Source organism: Apodemus sylvaticus, chromosome 13 (genome assembly GCF_947179515.1).
Source record: "Apodemus sylvaticus chromosome 13, mApoSyl1.1, whole genome shotgun sequence".
Lineage (NCBI taxonomy): Eukaryota > Metazoa > Chordata > Mammalia > Rodentia > Muridae > Apodemus > Apodemus sylvaticus.
The window spans coordinates 62,661,426-62,680,945 of record NC_067484.1 but is presented as its reverse complement, the minus strand read 5'-3'; the positions used below and the strand labels follow the sequence as shown (position 1 = coordinate 62,680,945).

Sequence of the window (19,520 nt, the reverse complement as noted above, 5' to 3'; positions counted from 1 at the left end):
AATTTATTTATTTATTTATTTATTTATTTAGTCTTAGTCAGGATTTCTTTTTTTATTTGTTTGCTTTTATTTTATTTTTTTATTTGATATTTTTTTATTTACATTTCAAATGATTTCCCCTTTTCTAGCTCCCCGCTCCCCGAGAGTCCCATAAGCCCTCTTCCCTCCCCTTTTTCCCCCATCCACCCCTTCACACTTCTCTGTTCTAGTATTGTCCTATACTGCTGCACTGAGCCTTTCCAGAACCAGGGGCCACTCCTCAGTTCTTCTTGGACATCATTTGATATGTGAATTATGTCTTGGGTATTCCAGGTTTCTAGGCTAATATCCACTTATCAGTGAGTGCATACCATGATTGATCTTTTGAGACTGGGTTACCTCACTTAGTATGATGTTCTCCAGCTCCATCCATTTGTCTAAGAATTTCATGAATTCATTGTTTCTAATGGCTGAATAGTACTCCATTGTGTATATATACCACATTTTTTGTATCCATTCCTCCATTGAGGGACATCTGGGTTGTTTCCAGCTTCTGGCTTTTATAAATAGAGCTGCTATGAACATAGTGGAGCACGTATCCTTATTATATGCTGGGAAATCCTCTGGGTATATGCCCAGAAGTGGTATAGCAGGGTCTTCTGGAAGTGATGTGCCAAGTTTTCTGAGGAACAGCCAGACTGATTTCCAGAGTGGTTGTACCAATTTGCAACCCCACCAGCAGTGGAGGAGTGTTTCTTTTTCTTCACATCCTTGCCAACACCTCCAGTCTCCTGAGTTTTTAATCTTCACCATTCTGACTGGTGTAAAAGGTGAAATCTCAGGGTTGTTCTGATTTGCATTTCCCTAATGACTAATGATGTTGAGCATTTTAAAAGATGCTTCTCAGCCATCTGAAGTTCTTCAGGTGAAAATTCTTTGTTTAGATCCGTACCCCATTTTTTAATAGGGTTATTTGGTTCCCTGGGGTCTAACTTCTTGAGTTCTCTGTATATATTGGATATTAGCCCTCTGTCGGATGTAGGGTTGGTGAAGATCTTTTCTCAATTTGTTGGTTGCCGATTTGTCCTTTTGATGGTGTCCTTTGCCTTACAAAAATTTTGTAATTTTATGAGGTCCCATTTCTCAATTCTTGCAGGATCATTTCCATCAACTTTATTATTGGTTGTGATCAAATTCTGTTATAAAATAATGTCTTCTACTCTTGAGGATCCTTGAGAGTAATGTTGGTATCTTTCTATGTAGGTAACAGTAAGTGGTCAACAGGCTGACTGAGCAGGTAAAGGTGCTTACTGCCAAGCATGAAGATCTGAGTTAGATACTTAGAGCCTGCATAGTAGAGAGAAGGGACGCCTACAAATTGCCCTCTGAGCTAAACATTCACATCATGGCATATGCACTTACATGTGTACATGTGCAAGTGCACATACACACACACACACAGACACAGAAAGTTACACTAAAAATCAGAGATTTTGTGTAGAGGACTAGGACTCTCACCCAAGGCCTGGCAGGTATAGTCAATGCCCTGTCTCTCAGGTATGCCCGTGGACTTGCTTCAGGGTTTCTGTTTATGGATGCTATTTTTTTCTACCTAGATTCACTTATTCCCAGACCTTAGATATTATCCTACCTATTTTTACTTAATACCAATTCTACACCATTTTCACTGAACATATATTTAACTAGGGCCTTTATTTTTGTTAGGTTTTTAAGTAACTATTTGGAAATTCTATGTAAAAATCACACCCCATTTTGCTGATTTAAAAAAAAAATCATTTATCATCATTTAAGTAACTTCTTATACTAGCATTGGTACTCTGGGGCTTTCAGTATTAATTACCATAGCTTTATCTTATTTTATTTATTTATATATTTTTATTAATTTACATTCCAGTCTTTGCTCCCCTCTCCCTGCCACCTCCCACAGTTTCTCATCCAATTTCTCCTCCCCCTTGCCTCTGATAGGGTGCCCCCCTCCCAAACTTCCCCCTTCCTTGGGGCCTCAAGTCTCTCCAGAATTAAGCTCATCTCATTGAATCTAGACTAGGTAGACCTTTACTACATATGTGCCAGGGCCCTCGGACCAGCTCCTGGTTGGTGGCTCACTCTCTGGGAGCTCCTAGCGTCTGGGTTATTTGAGACTGCTGGTCTTCCTGGGGAGTTGGTCACTCTTCCCTTCAGTTTCTTCAATCGTTTCCTTAATTCAACCATGGGACACCCAACTTCAGTCCAATGATTGGATATAAGTGTCTGTTTCTGTCTCAGTTAGCTGCTGGTTTATCATATCTTTATAATCTAAGTTAACATATCTGAGTTATAAGGTTTGTTTTCTGTTATTTTCTCCAAAACTTGTCATTTGCACATTTTTCTCAAGGATGATATTTGGGATCATTTCTGTAAAAACTTACGAGTTGTTTTCATTATATTATAGAATTACTAGGGGGGTCTTTCTTACATCCTGGCAAAAACCCAATGTCTACATTTTTAAAACTCTGAACACATCAGATAACGATGATCAAATACTCAATTAAACATAAAATATGGCAAGCATATTAGCAATCAGTGGAGATTCATTTTAAATTGCAATGAAATAAAACAACACCTGCAACAAATCAGTGCAAGTGTGGAAAAAGACCGCTGAACAAAAGGCACTTTGGCCCCTGGTCTTGGAGCGAATGCACAGCCCTTTGGTGAGTAGGTTGGCTTTGTCTGGGTGCATGAAATGCGCACCCGGCATACATACCCCATGCTGACAACATCAGTAAAGATACAGAATCATAGTGGCCCAGGAATGGTCAAAACAGCAGTTTGTAACACTCCCAAATTGAAACTTACTCCAACAGCTATCCACAGTGGGACAGGCATGTGAATTACCTTGTATTTATGTAGCATTAAATTCAAGCTAAACATGCCTGGCAATTTGAATAAATCATAAACAAATACTGAACAAATAAAAGCAAGACAGCAATGATGACAGAGACAAGCATTTGACTTCATAGAATGCAAGGATGTTTTCCTTCCTTATTACCATTTCCTTCACTATCATTGCTTGAAACAAATTTTGTAATTAGCTATGCAACTAGCTGCTCCCTTAGCCCACTAATTTATGGTCCCTAGAAGGTATATATAGTATAGACAAAATTAAACTGCTGTTTAAAAATTCATATATTTTTGTAAACAATTACTCAATTATAATTCAGGATAGTGAGTTCCAGGCAGGGTGGGTAGGACAGAGAGCTGTGGTGGGAGCGAGATTGTGTTTCTTGATGGGTGTGATTGTTACAGGGATGTTGGCTTCTGAATACTTTCTCGTTTCTCTTAGGTTTCAGATACTTTCTGAATGTATATGTTGAAAGACTCTTTTAAAAAAGAAAAAATTCCACACAAAAGAGTCCACAGTCTATCTGGAGGAAAAGGGGTGTCTTTCCAGTTCTTTTGGCTCCTCTCAAGAGAAGGGCATCTTCTCAAAGAATCAGAGAAAACCCTTCACCATTTCCCTCTGCATCTTTGAGGGCTTAAAAGTGTCCTGGTACTTTTGTGTGTTGTTGTATTTTTTGCTCCCAACACAACTGTTCAGTGTTTAGCACACCGTGAATATTTGTTTAGTAACATTTACACAAATGCCTCCATGTTTGAAAACAGAAGAAATATGAGACAAAAAGGTAGATACTCACTTGCAGTGGACAATGTCAACAACAACAACAACAACAACAACAAAATAGTCATATCTCTTCACAGGATGACCCTGATAAGACATAGTGTGCTACTTTCATGAGTAACACTTATTTTGTTTGGCATTTTTCTAAGAGCAGGGCCTCTGCCATGCCTCCAAATTGTCTGGATGTCTTCTAAGTGCGATGCTTGACATCTGTCTCCTTGGAGATGATTTGGAGTACAATACTGAAGAGGGAACACAAAAGTACAGTCCGTTCTACCTGCGAGCTTTAGCTGGGAGTGGGAGCAGAGTGGGTCAGAGCCATTATCTCCCCAGCTGCACTGGGACTTGAGACTGGAAGAAAGGACACAGTGATGTGTGAAACATGAATTCACCAGGGCGTAAGACCCACTTAGTCCTCCAGCGCGAAGCTCTTAGAGTCCGTCCTGAGCATAAGGGTGCCCATGGTCTACACTGTGGAAGCTGTCCACAGAAATTTAAGTCAGAACTCAAAAGCACAGGCACGCAGGCTTGAGTCTACAGATCTTGAGTCCTCAAGATTTCCTTGGCCCAGCATCAGGACCTTACCACAGGAGGCTTGGCACCAACTCTTGAATTAAGCCAGTTCTTTTCTTGCTGTGGACATTCTGGGGTTTTGTTTGTTTGTGTTTTTTGTTTGTTTGAGTTTTTTGGTTTTTTTTTTTTTTTCTTTTTTAGAGCTTTGCAAATGGCGGGCCCTATGTTGGCATCTGGACATGCATTCATTCATTTCATTTCTAAACCGATGAAGATGTTTTCCTGTTTTCGGATTCTGATCTTTCCCGTGCCAATCTATTTGTGCATGGGCACAGCAGGTGGTAGAGGCAACATTTGAACCAAGTACAGCTGCAGAGATAATGACCACAAGTCTGGCTTCAGTGTCCATTCATCTGTGTGATAAACTTCTGTCTACTGACTCTGAGTGTCAGGTTTTGAACTAGACACTGTGAGTGCCCTTGTAACAGCCCCAAAGCCATCCTTGCTTGGGCCTTTGTTTCCCCATTCTAATTTTTAGGACCTAAGGAGTTTTCTTAGAAAGGCATGGCAAAGTCCTTAAAGAAGGCCTGAGGAGGGCATCTCTGAAGGTTCAGTTGATGGCAACTGCACTTTCTAGGAGAGTCAACTCAGAGTCTGTACTTACAAAGTATAAATGTCCCAAGAATATTCAAAGCGTTAAACTTCCTGGGGTGTCCTTGCTCCTGATTTTCCTGCCTTCACCTACAACAGGAAGGTACGTTTGTCCCCTTCGATGTGTCCAGGTATCCCCAAGACAGAAAGCCAAGCTATTAAGAACATTGTTTGCAATTGTTAAATCTGTCCAGCTCCTTTAACGTCGACTTCCTGGATCAAGACAGCAAGCCCCCCTCGCCGCACTCTTTGTTTCAGAGTTAGTAGTTCATTTGAGGGCAAATAGGAGGACCTACAATGTATGAGGTTCATGATCTAAATATGAGATGAATTTGTCCATTAGGGGCTGTGTGTGGCTGTTTATGTTAGCTGATGAATGGGGCTGCTAAGAGGGCTAAAAAAAAAAAATTAGAAAATGTTGCCTGCTGTGCGCAATCTACCAATGGATAATAAACATCTGAGAAAGTGTTTACACCTTTCAGGCTGCTAATTCTCCTCTGGAGGAATGTGTTGGGAAAATAGATTGATTGGAGTCTCAGGGAGTGGAACTAACCTTTTCTGTGTCTCACCACAGCACCGGAGATGTTCAGCTCTAGGAAGGAAACGGGCTACTCCTTTGCTGTCGACTGGTGGTCCCTGGGGGTGACAGCTTATGAACTGCTGAGAGGCCGGGTACAGTAGAACCACACCTTCTCAGCTCTTATTATTATTCTAGGAAAAATGTTTGAAAAATCTGCTTGTTTGTGTGTATGTATGTATGCCCTGAGTATGTGAATGAACCCCACATGAATGTATGCAGTACCCACTGAGTCCTCAAGTTGGACTTACAGGTGTCTGTGAGCAGGTACTAGGAACTATGCCCACGCCCTTTGCAAGCTTATCAAGTGCTTTTAATGACTAAGCCATCTCTTCAGCCCCTTCATGTTCTATTCCAAATGAAAGAATGCAGTGTTTGCTAAAACCAAGCAGTTTGTTTGAAAACAGAAAACACCTACACTGTCTGGTGTTAATAATGCCCCCTTGAGATCTCTGCACAGGTTAATCCATACGTGTCACCAAATCTGTCACTTAATATTAACTGCATAGGTAAGTTAATAATATGGATATAAAAATTCCTGGTGAAGGGAAATCAATATACCCCACTATCTTGGGTAAATAAACCTGTCTGTTTAAAGAAAATCATTTTGCAATCAGTGCATGGAGCTCCAATTCGCATACACATCTTCAAATAAGTGTGAATTATAGGCACCAGACAACTTCTGCTCTATTTTGATGGTTTCTTGTCTTACGTGGCTGCTGTATATGAGTGCTTTGGAAACTGGAATAGTGTCCTTGTCACTGGAAATGTTTCTCAAACAAGAAACGCTTCTCTAGAAAAAACAGAATATCAAAGAAAAATAGTAAAAATTGTACTTTATACAAATTTTACAAACTAATACAGAAATCAGACACCATCCCTTCCCTGCACCCAAGGTTTTATCTTTGCCCAGCCTATCAAAACAGCCTACTGTGAACTGGGTAAGTTAAAATAATTATTTTCTCATGGCTGTACAATCTGGCAGGCCAAGTCAGAGTCAGAAATGTTGGGTTCTTGTGTCTTCACAAGACAGAGAAATGAAGGGGAGGGGAGAAGAAGGTAAGGAGGGAGAAAAGACATGAAGATAAAGGGGAAAGAGAGAGATGTCTAATTTTCTTAATTGGTCAGAATGTGTCATTAGGAGATAATCTGTCTCAAACTGCCACAGTTCCTGTCTCACTGAGTATTAGAGCTCCAACACAGGACTCTGTATGAGGGACATTCAGACCATGGCTTGTCTCTCTTGGTCCTTCACAACCCATGTAAATTAGACAATATATTCCAGTAGCAATAACATTTTCTCCTTCCAACATCATTGCTAGTACCTCAAGAATCATCTGAATATCATCCATACTCAGCATCGGTGGGACTCAAGCCCTGATTCATCCCAAGGCAGAGGCAGAGTTCCCATCCAGCAGGAACCCTGTAAATCCAGACAGATCATGTGCTTCCAAAATGCACAGACTTAGGTTAGAAGGCTCCATTCAAGAGGAGACAAATAAGAAATCAGGAAGGGGTACCAAGCTCAAAACAACAAAGTCCAACTAGTTCTCTTTGGCCATAAAGATGGAACAGAAGATGTTCAACTGTGTGACATTTTTACCGCATTCCAGTCTACTGTCTATAACCTTTAACTCAAACACACTGCTGGCATAATCCCACCTCCGTCTCTCACTTCTCTTGTAAACCCATGACTTACAGGAGCATTTCCTTATCAATTGGTTGTCCCGCCTTATCTTTCATGTTCTTTTCAAAATATGACACCTCCGTGAGCTTGTATTTTGTCCTTTTATTTTTTCTTCTCTTGTTTGTTGTTTATTTTTGTCTTCTTTGCATTATTTTATGTAATGAATAGAATTCAGACTTGCAACTTTCTGCTTCTTTGTTGCTCAATAGTTTTCAATTGTTTTTCATCTCTCTTCTTTGGCATTTTCCTATAAGTAACCAGGAGCAGCCACACTTCTTGCATAGTGATTCCTGGTCCTTAGGTAGAGTAGTTGTGCTGTAAATATATCAGTTGGGACCTGGCTCCACAACTCTGAATTTCCATGGGTTGTGGTTTTCTGTGATGGTCTCTTGCAAATAAAAATGTTCTTAATGAGGGATGAGGGAACTGAACTTAGCTATAGGTATGAGAATAAATATTTATGGATTATGCTAGAAGTGGGGTGTGTATGGGTGGGCCTAGAGGGCAAAAGAGAGATGGGAATTATGTAACTCAGAAGAATTTAAAAATAGAAAATTAAAACAAGCAAAAATAAAATCTGCACTAGCAAACAGACAAAACAAAGCAAAAAAAAAAAACATGGCAGTTTGTTGTACTAACTCCCAAATCTTTCTATTTTCATAACGATAAAACATCTTTGGATATTTAGCAATTTCAAAACATAAATAATACTTTACCTTCCCATTGAGACAATTATATATGTATATGCTTACATATATAAGCATTACACATTACCCATTAATTATATATACACATAATATATACATATATCATATAATAATATATGATATGTATTATATACACAAATATATAACTTTCTATATGATAACACATCAGTGTATTTTACTTTCATGATTAAATTCATTTTGTAAATATTACCTTACAAATATTTCCAGGCATATCAATTTTTGGTTTCTATCCAACGTGATCAGATTATTGACTCATTAAAAATGGGATATATCTTTTACATAGTTTAATATTACCCACTCTGTGTAACTTTTGATCAATACTAATTCACAGCATTAAATCAGTGGAGGAGCAATACATCAGTTTTGACATTCTAGGAAGGAATCACTAAAAGATGGAGCAGGCTTACATTGCAAAACACAGTTATTCAGAAGAAAAGGACACAGCAACATTTAGTTACAAGTATCATTGCAGGTAAACTACAGTGTTGCACTAGTGAAACTGCCTGACAAGTCCGCTGAGCTTAGCTGTCCTCTGGCTGGCTCTGACCTCAAACATTAACCTGTGTGTCATCTCAGTCTCTGCCACTGAAAGGCAAAGCCACTCTGTGTTGGCCCCTTGCAGTCAGTCCTGCAGCTCTGCTGCAATTCTTTGTATTCTCTAAGGGAGACAGAGGCACTCTGTAGCCCAGGTTAGCCTCAAGCTCATCCTCCTCCTACCTCTGCTTCCTGAGCTCTGGATGGGGTGGCAGACGGGTTCCAAATATCCTCCATTTCATCCTGTCCTTGCAACAGCATCATGAGTCTCCATTTACTCCCGTCTCACCCTTGACCTTTCTTGGTATATGCTCCCTCGTGATTGGCAGCACGTTTTAAGGTTCTTTGATATACACCATCATGTTGTCTAGTCACAAGCCATGCCATAGAGAACTCTCCCTGGATTGTCTCCACTCATTTTTGCCAGCAACCTTTGGCGGTGGCTCACTGTGATGATGAACTAGCTTCATCTTGCACATAAAGGAACTGTAGGTCAGAGAATGAGTGAGCTGGTTTAGCATCCAAATCCTTCTGACCTCAGAGCTCTAGCACAGGATTAAATTATAAAACCTTTTAATTGACTACTGGGAAAAACAAACACTTCCCCTTCCTCCAATTTAGTCCATTCATCATCCATTACTTAAACATCTGGAAAAGGGCAGCCATGTGATGAATGTGTGCACACACATTAACTCTCCTGTGATTAATGTAATGTGGAAGTTCTGTCCCTGTGCATACAGTATCCACTCTGGCTTTAAGTTGCTTACAGTTTCTCTAGAACACAGGAAAGCCCAGTAGAGAATTGCTGTTTATAATGGCTGCCCTCCAGTGGACAGAAGTAACATTATCGCTAGCTTGATTTTAATAAAAACAAATTAACAAAAACAAGAACAAAACACACACACATTTTATTTTTCTTTAGAGTAGGGTAAAAACTAACAAGTTTCCAAATGAGATTTTCATATGTATTTTATTTTGGCTTTTAATTCTTTTTCCTATTCAAACTAAAGCCATATGCCGCATGGAGTTGGTAGGGAAAGAATGACATGGTTTCTGCCCCTGGAACAGGACCCACAGTCATGAACCTCTACAAGTGTTGATGGATGCTGTGGGCTTAAAGGCTTGTTTGTATAGTAATGTACCCATTTCATGTTCCTCTTTTGAGGAATGTCCTTTAAGGAATGTTAATGTTAATGACTCCAAGATAATCAGAGATTGCATGAGTCTGGGAGGCAAAGGTAGCTAATGTCTCAGCAAAATGGTAAACACTGGCTGGGACCCTTAAGACTGTGGAAAAGAACTCTAAAAGTATAGGTTCAAAAATATCTAATTTCTCAAAAAGTAAGGATGAAATATAAATTATGAGAGGCTTCATGAATCTAAAGGAACAAAAGGCAGCTGTGCTGTGAACCTACTTGTCCAAAAGATACTAAGCAAGGAGATAAAGAGATTGAGGGAGTGGTGATCATAGGAGATCCCACCCAGATACGGTTTTTTGTTAATGCTTACAAAGGCAGACTGGTTCCAGAGTTCAGGGTTGTCCTGGGACAGAGCAAGGTATGGTAGAGATGGTAAGTTCAAGACAGGGTCCCTCCAGCTAGTTGAGCATCTGTGCTGAACACAGGCAGGCGGATCTCAAGTTCATTTGCAATGTTTAAAAAAAATTTGTGCTTGCTGTATCCTAAGAATTAAGGGCCTGGAGTCACAGGATGCTGAGTCATAGGATAACCAAAAGGAAATCTGGAGTTAATGACTGAACCTATATGTAAAATAAAAGACTGGGCTTATGATTTGCAAGCCATTTTTTTAATAGTAAAAATTAAAAACAAAAACAAAAACAAAAACAAAAAACAAGCTATCTAGAGAGAGAAAGCTGTGTGGAAATCTCCAAAGAGAGCAAAACTTTTTTTTTTTTTAAGCTATCTCCTAGCTGCCTTGAGCACAAGAGGTTATCAGTTTGGACCCATGATTTCACTTTGTTTTCAACCCTTCTCCCAGAATCTCTCTTCAAGCCAAGCTTGTCCTTGGCAGCTATAGATGACCTTGATTATTTTAGAAAATTTTTGTCGTTGTTGTTTAAGCTTTTATTCTAGCATAAAATTCTCGACTACATACTTTATTTGGATCAGAGTGTTAGACACTGGAGTTGATATTTTCTGTGCAATTTTCTATCCTAAAGTTTCTCATTGTGCTTTTAGGTTTTTGTAGTTAATTTATTTTTACATTCCATATTTTATACCCCCACCCAGTCCACCCTCCAACTGTCCCACATCCCATACCTCCTCCCCACCCCCATGTCTCCACATAGATGTTCTCACCCATCATACCACCTGACCTCTAAACTCCCTGGGGCCTCCAGTCTCTTGAGGGTTAGGTGCATCATCTCTGAATGAGCACAGACATGGTGTCCTCTACTGTATGTGTGTTGGGGTGCCTCGTGTCAGCTGGAGTATGCTTTTAATGTGTCTTTGTTTTGTTTTGTTTTATGATTTTTTTGCTTGCTGTGTGTGTGTGTGTGTGTGTGTGTGTGTGTGTGTGTGTGTGTGTATAAAGCATCACTTTTGGATATCACAGGCTGGGTTTGAACTTGTTATGTTGCTGAAGCCAGTTTTGAACTACTGATCTTTCTACCACCCCCTCCCGAGTACTGGGATTACAAGCACATTCCATAACACCTATCTTTCATTGTATTTCAGATAAATGACAAGGAGACTACAGGAAAATTATGGATCTGAAATTTTGTAATTTGTAAAATTTATAAATCTGTAAATTTTAATCAACTTTATATACTAATTTAAGGTTCTATTCGTTATTTACTTTTTAAATAGACACACCTAAAAGTTAGATACAAAACAGTTTTAAATCAGTGTGTCAGAAACTGGTTCAATCCATAGAAATATTTTGTTAGGATTTGTAAAATAACAAGTTCATAGAACAGCATATTTTGGTGAAAAAAGTCCAAGACATTTCTTTACAATTCTGTAATAGTCCATATGACTCCCTGTCAATCAGCTTGAAGGGAGGTTTTGTTGTTTCAAAGTTCACCTTATAAATGCTTGCAATATTTTTCCCCTTTGACCTGTGAAAATGAAGGCTCTTTCTCTTTTTCTCCTTTAAGAGACCATATCACATCCGCTCCAGTACTTCCAGCAAGGAAATTGTGAACATGTTTGAAACAGCAATTGTAACTTACCCTTCTGCCTGGTCACAAGAGATGGTATCCCTTCTTAAAAAGGTGAGACAGAAGAAAGTACACTGGAAGTCCAGAAAAACCCCAAATCCGCCCCCCACTCAAACTCAAACACACGGCTTTCTTAACTCAACCTAAAAACATTTCTTTGGATGTCTCAAGGCCTTCTCAAACTCCTCGTGTCTAGATTGTCTCAATTTCTTTACATTTCTTGGGTTTCTTCCAGAGGTCTCTCTGCTAACAACTGGTCCCTTCCCCCAAACTATGCAAGCCAGAGACCAGGGTTCACTTGTCATTTCTGTATCTATTCCATCACCAGGTCCTAAATTTATACTTTCAAAAACCATTGCTGCTGTCACTGCTCTTGATCCCGCTGACTGTCCCCGGATCCATCTGCCATCACTCCGTTTCCATTTTGTTACATGTGTCTGCCACTCCCCTCACTACTGCTCTCCTTCCCTCAAGTCAGCGTCTCCTCATTGCTTCCAAATATAGATCAAACTATATTGTGCGATACTGTGGTTATAAACTGACCTTCGAGCCCTGTGAATTTCAGTCACCATTTCTCTCCTTTGGCTCCCATTCCTCACCATCACATACCCACAAGGCTTCACACATACTCCTCTCTCCTCCTGGATCCCTGCTTCCTGCCTTACATTCTTCAAGAACCTTCCCAGAGATCAGCATAACTTAGTGTGATTCAATGGCTGTGTTCCATATAATACTTTCCAAACAATTCCACTCTAAGTATAGAAATAGAGCAAAGAACTTTGAAAGAAAGGGGAGTTTGACACAGCTCTGTCCATGCTTCATTGTCACATGGTCAATAGATGTGTCTCCTTGAGGCGGGAATGTGCTTGTTCAGCTGCTGGAAAACTGAAGTCGTGTGTTGTACACACATGGTCTGGAGCTGCAGGAGAGCCAAGTCAGTAAGGCCAAAGATTGGCTTGGATGGCTCATAAATAGAATTAAATAGAAAGAAAAAAATTAGTGGCCATTTTATGTCATTTGAAAAAAAAAAAACAGTTTCAGGTCTTGGTTCTAAAAGCAAGGCTCATTCAAACTGTTTCTTCATGATTTGAGCTTGGTAAGTGGAGGTTTAGAAAACCGGCTTCCCCAGTTGGGGAGTCACGGAGGGAAGTTCTTTTTTATTCCTTGTATATCATTTGTACTCATGATATTGCAAACATAATTTCTAGTGTTATCGCAAACCATGCGTTCTCCACCTGCTTTGCATGTGGGTAGGAGAAGGGATTATGCCTTGGCAAACCACTGGCTCCATTTCAGCTACAAGGACTCCCATTGGCCACTTGGTTTAAAACACTTAGTGGGGATTTTTTTACTTGGTCCACCTATCTGGCCTTCCTAGGAATAAAAATGCTTGTATTTCATTGGCAGCTGCTTGAACCTAATCCAGACCAACGCTTTTCTAACTTGACCGACATTCAGAATTTCCCTTACATGAGTGACATGAACTGGGATGCCGTCCTGCAGAAGAGGCTCATTCCAGGCTTTGTTCCAACCGTGAGTCAAGCTTAACAAGTCCAAATCATTCCCACACTCTGTTCCCATTGCTCTGTATACACATCCACCCAGGGTCTCACTTGGTGAGCACACCAGTAACACAACAACACCCTGATGTTAGCTTTACAGAGGAGAAAACGGAGGCATATATGGGGTACATTGAACACTCAAAGTCACATGATTGGCAAGCAGGATATCAACGTATGGACTTCTAGGCTTTAGCCACACATTGTTCAGTAAGTGGTTTTAGTCTTCCTAATAGTCATTTTCAGAAATACGCTCATTGAAAAGTATTTTTCTTTTTGCAAAGAAGTTATCTTTCATGTCCATTGATACCTATCATTTGGTGAGTGGGAAAATTCCAGGATCATTCCTCCTGTTTTGTTAGTTTTATTGTACTGATCCATAGTTTTCAGAACTAATAGTAAAATTAATAATAATATAAATAAATTAATAAAAGTTAAAAAAACTAATAGTGACAGAGAAATAATTTCTATTGCTTGAGTACCCAGTCAAGGGATATTCTATTTCATGACATATTGCTGAGTAAGTCTTAGGTTGGAGCCCTACTAAAGCTCCTCTCTTCTTTTATTTCCATGGTACTTAAATTATACTACAGGATATGGGAACATTGGCAAGAGCCATGTCCTCTGCAGAGGCGAATAGAGAGAAATCTGGGATTTCTCTTCATGTCCAAGTGAGGCACTTGTCCTGGGTAGATGGGCACCTGGCTGTTTTAGTGAACAGCTGAATAAGGTGCCCAGTTAGGGTGTCAGATGAAAACCTGGTGGAAGTTAGAACAGTGTGGTCGCATTCAAGTATGTCAGTGTCTACTCAAGTGAGTAAGAGGAAAGTGAGGTGACTATGGGGGACCCTGGGTGCCACCTGCTACAGACACCACCTTCCTTCTTTTAGCTGCTCCTCACACCCTAAGAGAATATCCACCTTATAGATCTTGGCCCTTTCTGTAAATCTGACTCTTTGCAGAATTTATCAAGTTTCAAATTCATGGACTCACATTTAGCTATCCTGATATTGAAACCTGGTTGTGGACCTTGGACGGTGACCAAGCAATGGCCATGATTCTGGTCTACTGAGAAACCCAGAATTTCAAACCTTAGCAATATTGTTTTAATATGGTCTGCTTCATTGCTCACCTAGGTATAGTTAGATATTTGTAAAATTAACTATACTACCAAAGAATGTAACAATAAATGCTGCCATTAAATGCTATAAATTCTGAGAGAGAGAGAGAGAGAGAGAGAGAGAGAGAGAGAGAGAGAGAGAGAGAGAGAGAGAGAGAGAGAGCCTAAGTTATCATTCTTGGGCTACCCCATCAAGACTATTCATTACTCTCTGTGTTAGGCTTCTATGTCTTAGGAATGATACAGGGATCTGAGGACTGAGCCCTGCTTTCCTTCTTACAGAAAGGCAGGCTCAATTGTGATCCCACTTTTGAACTGGAAGAAATGATTTTGGAGTCCAAACCTCTTCACAAGAAAAAGAAGCGGCTGGCTAAAAAGGAGAAGGAAATGAGGAAAAGTGACTCCTCTCAGGTAGGTAGGCTCCCCACCAAGCTAAGGGAAGGGCAGTTCATTTCAGAGCTGCTAAGGCAGTACATCTTAGAAGCCTGCCCCTGCATGATGCTGGGGGCTTATAATAATAAGGGAGGCACAGCAACAGAGGCCATTAGGTTATTTGGCTTCACCCCTGTGATGCAGCAACAAGCAGCAAGCAGAAGACAACTTCCCAGGGTTTAAAAGATATTGTCACAACTTCCCATCTGCCCTTCTGGAAGGTGTGGTAGAGGTTGCTGAAGGTGCGTGTGCAGGATTTCTCTCAGAGACACAATGGGTGGAATAACCTCTACAGTATTAGCAGTGAAATTGTAATTAATCTGCACATACTCTTGGAAGCTGAGAGTGATACATACATTTATATATATACATATAGATACATACATATATATACATATGTATATATGTATATATACACACACACACACACACACACACACACACATATATATATATATATACAAAAGCATCGTACTTAATTCTGATAGAGCAATGATACAGGGTTGGGAACTGTCTTAGGGATTTACTGCTGTGAACAGACACCATGACCAAGGCAACTCTTATAAGGACAACATTTTATTGGGGCTTGCTTACAGGTTCAGAGGTTCAGTCCATTATCATCAAGGTGGGAACACATCCAGGCAGGCATGGGGCTGGAGGAGCTGAGAGTTCTACATCTTCTTCTGAAGGCTGATAGCAGAATACTCACTTCTGGGCAGCTAGGATGAGGGTCTTACAGCACACCCCCACAGTGACACACCTACTCCAACAGGGCCACACTTTCTAATGGTGCCACTCCCTGGGCCAAGTAATTTAGCCCAGGTAATATATATATATATATATATATATATATATATATATGTATATATATATATATTAGATGGACCATCACAGGTGTTAAGGAGGGGGATTCCTCTCCTGCCATCCCCTCAGACTCTTTGTGCATCTGGAAATAGGACTTCCTCAATCCATGGTGCTCATTGAATACTCTATGGGGTATGGGCCATTTGAGGTCCCCATGCGTCAGCTAAGTGTGCCTCTGTTTCTTTGTCATGCTCCCCTTGAAGACGTGCCTTCTTCAAGAGCATCTTGATGCTGTTCAGAAAGAATTTATAATTTTCAACAGAGAAAAGTAAGTAACTCTGGGGTAAAGACCAGAGGCTTAAAGTTATATCATATAGGCAGATTTTTTTTTTTGCAGAGATTTCATATATTTTTAAGTTTTCATTTTTCTGGTGATAAAAAAGGATGCAAATCCTGGATAAAGATTTTGAAATTGCAGGAGCCTCTTTTTTTGGTCCCTGTTTTTTAATTGATAAATTACCTCGTGTTGTATTTTGTGAAGTGTAATGTAAACATGGTGACTATTTATAAAGTTTTGTCTTAACTTTTTCGGGCGTGAGATGAATGAGAGGTAGTCACTGGACAAGCTGCAGGAGTCAGTTCTCTCCTTTCTTCCATTTGTGGGCCCTTGGAATTAAACTCAAGGTGTCAGGCTTATTGGTCAATGGCTTTACCCACCGTGCCCAACATGATGACTTGTAAAAGCTTTCTTAGCTCAGACTTCTTTATAAATTGAGGCAATACTGAATGAACTTCAGTGTTACATTCATATAGTTATTCATTTGTTTATTCATATAGAACTTACATTAATATATTTATTCATTTATTTTTGTAACAACAATGATTAAAGACAAGAATGCTGTGGATTTGGAAGGGGCTGGGTCAGACATGAGAAGGGTGGAAGGGAGGAAATGGACAGAAAAATGATGTAATTATATTTTAATTAAGTTTTAAAAGAATGAAAATATTGGATTATATGTTATCATTTCAAAAGTTTTAATTCATTTTTCCTTTAATGAATGATACTTTCTCCCTCTCTCCACCCTTTCTTCCATTAAGAGTAAAAAGAGACTCGAATCAAAGACAAGCAAATCTAGCCTTGGAACAAACCAAAAACAACACAGAAGAAGAGGATGGCCAGAATAACAACCTATAAAATGCTTTCCAGTCTTCAGGGGACAGTGCTTGGCACCTGGCTGGAAACTCCTGATTACCACAACAGAAGAGATGACAGCAGTTCTTGCCACTCCTACACCTCATGACTTAGAGAATGTGAATGAATGGTCTTTGAAGGTGGTGGCACTGCAGCAACAGGAGGGGAAGAGAGCTCCTGGTTTGGTTCTGAGCTCTTCAGTTCCAGCTTCTGCACTCACTGACTCTGTGACCTTAAGTGAATCATTTAACTGCTTCCTCTGTTTTAGTTCACTGCTCGAAAGGTAGAGGGTTATTTCAGAAGAACTAGCCTTTGCTCTATTAATGCTACAGTTGCTCTAAACAACCTTTATTCTTATTTTTACATGAATATTTGAATGTAGATTTATTCTTTATTCCTTTTGATGACACTGTGAAACATGAACACTCTGTACACAGCGAGCCTCTTCAGGGCTAGAGAAGATCACACAGGGGCCAGAATTCCAAAGCTTGATTGGGTAGGAATAAAGATGTTCCATCAGGAATAAATACATAGGTCAGATTAGGAGTAGCAATGACTTATAGGACACTGCATCTGCAAGGAATCTGTTTGCAAGTGCCTCCTGTGCACGTGGCCTCTCACCTTCTCTTCTGCCTGGGAGGTGGCCTTGATCTATTGAACAAAATTCCTATGAGAGGAGTCACACACAGAAGTTGAGCAAATGCTGCGAGTTAGGATTTTTTTTTTTTTTTCAGCATGACAGTTGTAAAATATCAGATGCTAGTATGTTTCTCCCTTGAGGGCTCATTTTCCTCAAGATTAGCAGAGACCAGCTTATGCAGAGGATCAGACAGTTCTGCTGAACTAAAGGCAGGGTTACATGCAACTGTTCAGTGAAGTTACACCTTACAGGAGAGTTTTGCATGTTACATTTGGAAGCCGGCAAATGTTTCTTTGCGAAACTCCTAGCTCTCCAAAGTGAAGGGGAGAAATGTTAATAGCTTTTTTTTGTCAAGAAACATAAACATGATTTTGTATTCCTTGGCCCTTTATTTTTTGTAGAAACTAACTAAAATATGGAACAATTTTACACATGTCTACATGTTTAATCTCCTGAGTTACATTTAAAGCAGCAGGATGGCTTATAGATCCAAGAGGTCAAATTCAGGGATACTGATGCCCCCATAGTATATAATCACTGTGAGATGGCTGGCAGAATTGCCTTGCTACTTAAAATATTGTTGAGGTCTGACTCTTTCTTGTCTGTGTATTTCAGTCATGTGCAAACTGTAATTCACCTAACTGTGCATTCCACTGCACTCATGCATATGAGATCTTTGAAGAACTTCTTTGAGTTCCCCACTGGTGACACTGGGTAAAACCAAGATGTTGATGGTTTTACAGAGCACTGTTTTCAACTATTGGGAAACTGAGGTCATCTAATGGTGTTCCTTATGGAGAGTACAGGTGTAACCATGGTGACAGCACTCTGGTCCAAGGGGCCAGCTTGATTAACTGATGTCATTTGGGAAACGCAGACAGGTGGAAGTAGATGGTGTCAGTAGACACTGAGACAAGAAAGATTGTGTAGAAAAATAAGACCTGAAGGTGAGACTGGCATTTATAAATCCCCTGATTCTAGTGTGGCTGGGGCATAGTGCCTGTCTACTAAGAGCAAACACACACACACACACACACACACACACACACACACACACACACACACACACACACGTACACATATGTACAAACATATAAAGAATCAAAGCCCACCTCTTTCATTCAGCCCCTGTCTCTGAAGTTCTCAAATGTTATTTGTGACATTTTGCTTGTACGCCATCACTGTTTAACTCAGAGCATTTCCCTGACCTTCAGAGGGGTGAATCGGTGAAACATAGCAACCCAGAGTTGAGTGGACTTTGCTTCAGCATGGCACCCCTGCAAGTGTCAGTGACCAAGTGCATACTCTAGATTCCACCTTTTGTTCTTCTGTATTGATGACCCCATGTGTTGGATGTGTTATGCATTTACTTTCCCTCATCTGGCCCCTCCTTCTACTGGACCTTGTCAACATCCTCCAAAACAGGAGCCTACAGGCCTGCAGGGCCAGCAGGTATCCACAGGGTGATGTGGACTGTTCTGTTCTGTGTCTTTAAACATTGAGATGGGGGTAGGAGCTCAGGCAACCTCTAAAGTTCAAATCTCTAGTTTGTATTCCCATTTGGCGTCTTTCTGAGCACTCTTGCTTGCAGAACTGGGTATATGCTGGCCATTGTGCAGGGTGGGAGTTGGGTAAATGACTAGAACACAGTGTATGGACAGTTAGAAAGATAAACAAACAAAAACAAATGCACTGGGCCTGGGCTGTGACTCAGTAGTAGAATATATGCTCAGCATGCACGAAGACCTGGGTAGATTCCCAGGACACCCAGATACAGAATCACTGAATCTGGCTGTGTAGAATAGCTGGTTCTGAGCACCACTTACTGCTGTGCATTTTTAAGATGAGGAAAAACATCAACAAGTAATCAAACCAAGCAAACAAGCAAACAAACAACTTTCCCAAGAACTCCTGGTAATTGCTTCTTGGTTTTACTTCCTAATTTGGGCTAAAAGTTAGCACCTACCAGATGAAATATACTTATTTCCGAGAAGGATTAGTTCGGAGAACTTCAGAAACCAGTGGGACTACTTTATCCTTTCTTCTGTTCCCGGTGCAAACTATCCAAGCAATTCCTACCCCCCTTACTCTACAGAGCATCTGAAAGGCCTGAGCAGTGTTTAAAAACCAAAATGTCCTGGATGTAAATCACTCTGTGCACTGCAGTCAGAAATCTCCAGGGCTGCACAGTGACTCATTGTGGAGGGATGGGGCAGCTAGCTACCTATGGGCAATCCTGTTAAGA

The 19,520-nt window shown here is 40.3% G+C and overlaps 1 protein-coding gene across 1 annotated transcript in view; it reads left to right on the top strand.

Annotated features, from left to right (window-relative positions):
* Positions 1-16,794, top strand: part of Stk32a (serine/threonine kinase 32A) — an 82,833-nt gene extending 66,039 nt beyond the window's left edge. The window contains exons 5-10 of the mRNA XM_052155630.1: positions 5,397-5,494; positions 11,467-11,583; positions 12,937-13,062; positions 14,490-14,618; positions 15,707-15,771; positions 16,542-16,794. Of these exons, the coding sequence (XP_052011590.1) occupies positions 5,397-5,494; positions 11,467-11,583; positions 12,937-13,062; positions 14,490-14,618; positions 15,707-15,771; positions 16,542-16,638 (632 nt within the window). The 3' untranslated portion in view covers positions 16,639-16,794. The remainder of the gene's footprint in view (positions 1-5,396; positions 5,495-11,466; positions 11,584-12,936; positions 13,063-14,489; positions 14,619-15,706; positions 15,772-16,541) is intronic.
* The last annotated feature ends 2,726 nt before the right edge of the window (positions 16,795-19,520 follow it).